The sequence below is a fragment of the Artemia franciscana genome, chromosome 3 (genome assembly GCF_032884065.1).
Source record: "Artemia franciscana chromosome 3, ASM3288406v1, whole genome shotgun sequence".
Classification (NCBI taxonomy): Eukaryota; Metazoa; Arthropoda; class Branchiopoda; order Anostraca; family Artemiidae; genus Artemia; species Artemia franciscana.
This window is the reverse complement of record NC_088865.1, coordinates 2,082,117-2,090,018: the sequence shown is the minus strand read 5'-3', so window position 1 is coordinate 2,090,018 and position 7,902 is coordinate 2,082,117. Positions and strand designations below refer to the sequence as shown.

Here is a 7,902-nt window from a genome sequence, read left to right as displayed (position 1 = left end):
GATCTGTGTGTGGATCAGGTGACGTCATGTTTGTCCGCATATGACGTCTGAATTATTTCACACTAATACAAAAGAAGAAAAGAACTAAAAAAGGTAAAAACTACAAAAAAAAACTAAAAAGAAAAAAAAACTAAAAAAGCTAAAAAACTAAAAAAAACTAAAAAAAGGTAAAAATCTAATAACTAAAAAAAAAACTGAAAAAAATAAAAAAAGGCAAAAACTACAAAAAATAAAAACTAATAAAAAAACTAAAAAAGCTAAAAAACTAAAAAAACTAAAAAAAAACTAAAAAAAGGTAAAAAACTAAGAAAACTAAAAACTAAAAAAGAAAAAAACTAAAAAAAAGGAAAAAACTGAAAAATAAAAGAGAAAAAGAAAACTAAAAAAATATGAATAAATATATATAAAAATAAGTTGTTTGTGGGTTATGTCTGTCTGTCTGTCTGTCGAGTGACGTCGTGTTTGTCCGCATATGACGTCTGAATTATTTCACACTAATACAAAAGAAGAAAAAAAACTAAAAAAGGTAAAAACTACAAAAAAAACTAAAAAGAAAAAAAACTAAAAAAGCTAAAAAACTAAAAAAAACTAAAAAAAGGTAAAAAACTAAAAACTAAAAAAACTGAAAAAACTAAAAAAAGGCAAAAACTAAAAAAAAACTAAAAACTAATAAAAAAACTAAAAAAGCTAAAAAACTAAAAAAACTAAAAAAATTAAAAAAAGGTAAAAAACAAAAAAAAACTAAAAACTAAAAAAGAAAAAACTAAAAAAAAGGAAAAAACTGAAAAATAAGAGAAAAAGAAAACTAAAAAAATATTAATAAATATAAAAAATATAAATATAAATATAATATAAATTAGCAATCAACAAAGCACGAAGACACAAATGACGACCGGGACACAGGGAGTATAAATGACGACCAGGACATAAGTAAAAAAAAAAACTAAAAAAACTAAAAAAATGGTAAAAACTACAAAAAAACTAAAAACTAATAAAAAAATCTAAAAATCTAAATAAACTAAAAAAGAAAAAAAAGAAAAAAGGAAAAAAATAAAGGAGAAAAACAAAACTAAAAAACGAATGTATATACAGACCGGGACACCGGGATACAAATGACGACCGGGACACAGGGAATATAAATGACGACCGGGACACAGGGACATAACTACAAAGGGGACGCTGGGGTGCACAGGGGGATATATAAATGACGATGGCGACTCAGGGAATGGTCGATTAGCAATCACCATCAACAAAGCTCAAGGGCAATCATTAGAATCATGAGGTATAGATCTGAATACGGATTGTTTTCCCATGGACCATTATATGTTGCATGTTCAAGAGTCGGTAAACCTGACAATCTATTTATATGCACAGACAATGGGACAGCAAAGAATGTTGTATATTCGCAAGTTTTACGTAGTTAAAAACATATATATATATATATATATATATATATATATATATATATATATATATATATATATATATATATATATATATATATATATATATATATATATATATATATATATATATATATATATATATATATATATATATATATATATATATATATATATATCTATATTCACAGGTGGGACATAGGGACAGAACTACACTGGTGCGTAACTAAAATGGCGCGTAACGACTTACGCGCGCGGGGGGCTTGGGGGGGCGCGAAGCGCCCCCACCAACTAGGTGTTGGGGTGGCGCGAAGCGCCACCCCAACAGCTAGTATATATATATATATATATATATATATATATATATATATATATATATATATATATATATATATATATATATATATATATACATATATATATATATATATAAATATAAATATATATATATATATATATACATATATATATATATATATATATATATATATATATATATATATATATATATATATATATATATATATATATATATATATATTCACACAGGTGGGACACAGGGACACAACTACAATGGCGCATAACTAATATGACGCGTAACGACTTACGCGCGCGGGGGGGCTTGGGGGGCGCGAAGCACCCCCACCAACTAGGTGTTGGGGAGGCGCGAAGCGCCACCCCAACAGCTAGTTCAGATATAAGTAAAATCATAATATCAGAGAAGCAACACTAAGTATAATTTTTAACTATAAACTAGTCTTAAGTAATAAAATATAATTTTACTGACCTAATAAATAAGCTTGAATGACTGTTCCAAGCTCTTAACATGCCTTTAATCCTCTGTGACTCGCTATAACAGCTCCAATACGCTTAAATATATACATTTAGTATATAGTGCGATACCAGAGTACACTTCAGAGAGCTATTAGTGACTCACCGTTAATATTCTAAAGAGAAATAAAATTTAAAAAAATAATTATCGAGGACCACCGTGAACTACACATCTAAACAGCTTCCACTTATTATTTACCACTATATATAGACCTAACATGCATTCAATGAGCCCCTACAAACAACAAGAACAGATGTCCCACAAGGTACTGTCCTCCTCCCACTACTTTTATCTTGGTGGCCGCGGTAGAGAACCTCAGACTATAGTAACCAAAAAATAGTCAGAAACCCCTAAAAATTGAACTGGATCAAAACAAAAAGTACACCATTGGAATCGCCATGACCGTAAACTTTATACAGGAAACTTCAGTTCCTTGCCCTGAACAACAAGGAAAATCACTTTTTTGCATTGGACTTACTGACACGTCCTCTGTTTTTCCTCATCTGTTTTGGGCACTGGAATATCATAGAGAGCAGTTTAATCGTTTTTTTTAATGGAAATCGCTACATCTAGTGCTTTTGTAAGTAACAAAACATAAAATCTAAAACAAAAGTTTTGACAAAAAAACTACTTCTTCGTGTACAAGATGATGAATGACGTCAAAATCGTTGGTTAAAAATTACGTTAAAAGTAAAAAGTATATGATGACATTAGTTAAAGCTATTTATAAATGATCTTGCCACTCATACTAGTCCCAAATTTTATGCGTTTGTTTTATCTTGATGATTCTATTTTTCTTACATTAATTCTTGGCCTTTTGTGCTTTTTGGCCATCCAACTTCGGCCAAATAAAAACAAGTCATCCCCAAGTAAGGTTGAAGGAGGTCACAAGAAAGAATCCAAAGAAAGCTAGAGCATCATGAGAGAGGGTAAACAATAAATCCTAGCAAAAATTACGGTGAAAGAGGAGCGTTCGCAGTTCTGCTGGCGTCATGCGGCGCCATGACATCTGTTTTATCTTGATGATTCTATTTTTGTTACATTAATTCTTGGCCTTTTGTGCTTTTTGGCCATCCACTTTTGGCCAAATAAAAGATCACCAGAAAGGATTCAAAGGGAGCTAGAGCTTCATGAGAGAGAGTAAACAATAAATCTTAGAAAAGATTACGGTGAAAGGGGAGCGTTCGTAGTTCTATTGGCCTCATGCGGCTTGGTGTTGTGATGACCTCTTAATTCTAGTAGTAGTAATAATAAAAAACCCTTATTTTAATTTTGGTACAATTGATCTCCAAAATCTTGCTAATAAACTAATTAATTTGTGTTGCTAGATAGGTGTAATTCTCTGCAGCAGGAAAATTGCTGTAAAAGCACTGTAAGTGAGCGTTGGTACTGCAGGGTTACCTGCAGTTAACGAAAGTTTCCTTTCATTTTCTTTTGTTCTTTATCTTTTCTTTATTGTTGTTTTTGTGGTTCTGGTAACAAATCTCTTTTCGCTCTTCACAAACTGGTGTCACTAGTTGCCTTTATATAATAGTGCAGCCATGAAACCGTACAAGCACCGATAGTATCACTTTCTGGCGAAAATAGGGGAAATGTGCCCCAGTTCTGTACAAGAATTGGATCAAAGGTGCAATTTTTTCAAGTCGAAGTAGTAACGTGTTTTTATTAATATCAGTTCTTCGTTATCCAGGCCGTTGCTTTTTTGATTTAAATCAGAGTAACCATTTGCTAATTTTCTAACCTGGTACCGTAAAATTACCGTAAAAAACCTAATAAATTGGATTTTAGTTCTTTTAATTGGGTTCCAAGGGGTAACATTTTGCTCATTTAGAGTACCAACGGAAACTTTGTAGCACACATAAAGGTTCTATTCTTGTGATTTTACATTTATGGCAATTTGGGGGGGAGTATCACATAAACGAGTGTTTATTTTTTGTTTTTTCCAATTTTTACTTTTCATTTATGTTTTCCTAACAAAACACTTGTTGCTTCTAATGATCTCATCGACACCCAACTGGATACACTACATGTTATTCAAATTACTTCACGCCTGAGTACCGAAATTAGCAGTCGGCATACCCAGTTTTAGGTACCTTTAAATTTCTTGGAGAACCGAAAGTGGCAAGTTACTATACCAAATAATCCATAAATAACTGACCTAGGCATCGAAACAAAGACAAGTTTTACTGATGAAAATGTTCTGATGTGAAAAAATCGATACCCAGTCAGTTTAAAAAGGGCCTGATGAAAAAGCGTGTCATCTGGAAAAAAACTACCCCAACCTGCTCAAGATCATACCAGCAAAGCAAATTTGTCTTTGTTGCGTTAATCCCACAGTTTCCACTTACATGTGATGCAGGGACTACATCATTAAATCATATAATTTAAAAAGTCAAACTGGAAATTGATAGGCTAGGATTTTTAGTAAAGAAAAATGTTTGTCAGTGGAAAATGATGATTAAGACAAAAATAGAATAAAATAAAAAATTTAAAACTGAACAAAGACTGGATAACACACAAGGCTACTAGGGGTGAATGAACAAAATAACATTGCCCGTGATAAAAATATAACAATACTTTTTGTGTGCACGCCAACTCTCTCCTTTATTTCATTTGCATATGCTTAGCCTAAGGAATCACATATATTAATACAAATGTCATTGTTACTGTTGACAACTGATGGTTTGAAATATTTCAAAATGAACATATATTTTCTCGTTTTATCTGAATCAAATTTATGATAGGAGATATTCTTTTACAATTATAAAAACGAACATAGCTTTGGGAATGTTGCTTTTTTTCTAATTTTGGGGCAATGAAGCTATCCATTTTGTTACATATTTTCTAAATGCTGCAAAAAACTTAGTTTTTGTCTAAGCTTCAAGGTTTATTTTTCTTTTTAATCAAAAACGCTCTACAAAAAAATGCATAAGCTAATCCAAAGTATTTTCCAAAGAAACTTAAAGCACTATGGCTGAAATTTTTATTTTGGAATGATATAATCCTGTTGGGAATTCTGAAAAGAAGTTACTGCTGTTTTAAATCCTTTTTTTTCCAGGGGCAACTGTAATCAAGGATGTACCTCAGGGAAATGTTCAAATATGGGATATTATGCAGATCTCGAGACAGGAAATGGGACTCTTTATCTCAAGACCTTTAATAATGCACCATACTGTGGTAAGCTTTGGTCCTTCTTCTTCTTTAAGATTATTTCTTCTTCTTTTAAGGCCCTTCTTCTTCTTTTAAGGTCTCTCCAATTTATACTATTTAGAACTCAACTTATTTTACTGGTCTTGTTGCAGTGACGGATCTTGTCGTGGTACCCAAGGAGAGTGGACGGCAAGCTTAACTTTCAATCCTATATCCTTTGGGGTGGGGATTTAAATCTGGTGCTACTATTCTTTGCCGTGGGATGGGGTCAATGATGTGACTCTGCAAGGTCAGCCACCGTGAGACAGGGGAGCTTACGATTAGACAAATAAAGATGTTAATTCTTAAGAAATAGGGTGTTTTTTGTTGCTTTTTATTTCTTCTTTCTTCTTTTTCATATCCTTGTTATCGAGTTGAGATTCCGACAAAATGTTCAGTAGCTCAATGATTTGATCATAAGCTAAAAAAAACTAGCCCTTTTTTAAAACTTCTTAATCCAGCTGGGGATTCAGTTATTCGTTTGGGATAAATCCAGAGTAATTTGGAGAATAAAAAGGACGTTTTTATTTCTAAATTCCGATTTTTTGTATCATCTTTCCATTCCAGCAGGCTCCACAAAAATGTCCAGAGTGGTTACATCGTTTTATATTGTTGAATGCCGGCCCTCTGAAAAGGACCTAAAAATTTACACCCTAATTTAGTGGGACCAATTAAAGGGTAGGGGGTATTTTCCCCTCAAGATTCCCCCTGTCGGATTTCTAAAATATCCGTTTCGGTATTTTATTTTGACAGACATTGAAAAAGAACAAGTTAGACTAAACTATATTGTGAGCAATTTATTTTGCCCCCACCCCCTAAATTTTCTGTGAATTGGAGCCCCTGTATGAGGTACAAATGAATATTTTTTTTAATGTTTTGATTTTTTTTTATCTGTGAAATGAGTATCGCTACTTAGTCCTTTAAATAGGTAGTTGATTTTTAAGTATTTCTGGACGCTTTTAAATTATCAATGAAAAGGGGGCAACACTCTAGCGTCATCTATAGTTTAGAGTCATATACCTTAATTTTTCATCCTATAACTTCCTATTGAAGGGTTGGCTGTAAATTTTTGAGGAAGGTCATTTGATTGACACATACAAATCATAGTGCCTTTTTTAAGAGTTTAAAGTAATCACTCCCTTCTTTGCTGTTTTTTATGTGCCGACCCCCTTAAGCCCCCTTGATATTAGATCAAAATTTGAATTAGCCATTTTATTCAGAATAGTTAAAAGATCCAATAAATATGTCTCTGGGTAAGATATAAGCCCACAGCTCCTTGGATGAGGGTCATAAAATATGCAAATTTACAGATAGGTTTTACAAAGCCCTTAGCTGATCTCAGGTGTTTTATTGCCTTGAAACTTTCAGAGATCGTTCTTTGGGCCAAGAAGAACACATTTTTCATTGGGAACGGGAGGATTTTAGAGGTACTTGAAGTGGTCAAACAACTTTTTATCCCTTTTCAGCTTGAAACTTAAGCCAGAAGTCTTTGGGATAAGAAGGAACTAATGTAAAAGAAAAAGTTTGACGGCACAGACTACTGAAAAGGAGCCCAGGGGGCTCAAATGGGCCCCAAAAATGGATCAAACCATTTGAGTCTAGTTGACTTGCAACTAATATCCTTAATCCTTGACACTAATAGAAAGAAGATAGAAAACCTATTTGTCCCCCCCCCCACCCAAAAAAAAATGGTTCCTGCAAAGGGTCTGAGAATTCCTTTTTACCGAACAGCTTGAAACTTAAAGCCGAGTCGACTGTTTTCTCGGCTCTTACTAAACTTGCCATCCGCCTTTTGTACCCTCTGAGAAAATGATCTCCCGCATGCGTGTTTACCAGATAAACATCCAAAAACAGTGCACTATTTTATTGTCTTTGGAACAATAGTCCATACAAATTAACTTCATAAAAATTCTTGATATCCATTTAGTTTAAAATAATAATTTTTAGCAATATTCATAATGCCCTGATCTTTTTTTCTTTTTTATATACGGCAAAATACCAGCTATAGGCAGGTAAAAACAAAGTTTAAGCTTTAAATGAACATTGTTTAACTTGCAGTCTACTCAAATTCACAAAACATTTGAGATACTGAATTTTTTTTGTCACTGGTGTGCCGTCTAAATTTACCACAAAGCCGCTCCCCCCCTCCAAAAAAATGAACGAGAGAGAAAAAGGGATTATTGTCCTTAACTTTCGTGTTAAAAAGTGTGCTTTAGTTCTATTGATTTACTTTTGTAACGTATTTACACCAGTATCATGTGATATTACTCCTGGTTTCAGATGCAAAAAATAGCCCCGCCCAAAGACTAACAGATAATTTACAAGATTGCAAACCGTCACTAGTGTTGACAAGAAAAATAATCAATGCCATCTACCTTTTTGCGTTTCGTGGTATTTTTTCAAGCTTCTTACCCATACTGATTGCCAGTACCTTTTAACTATAGGTTGCACGTCAACTTTAGTGCGAGCAGCAGGTAC

The 7,902-nt window shown here is 32.9% G+C and overlaps 1 protein-coding gene across 1 annotated transcript in view; it reads left to right on the top strand.

Moving 5' to 3' along the window:
• Positions 1 to 7,902, top strand: part of LOC136024737 (pancreatic triacylglycerol lipase-like) — an 82,467-nt gene that overhangs the window by 62,891 nt on the left and 11,674 nt on the right. The window contains exon 8 of the mRNA XM_065700170.1: positions 5,294 to 5,412. Coding sequence (XP_065556242.1) covers positions 5,294 to 5,412 — 119 coding nt within the window. The remainder of the gene's footprint in view (positions 1 to 5,293; positions 5,413 to 7,902) is intronic.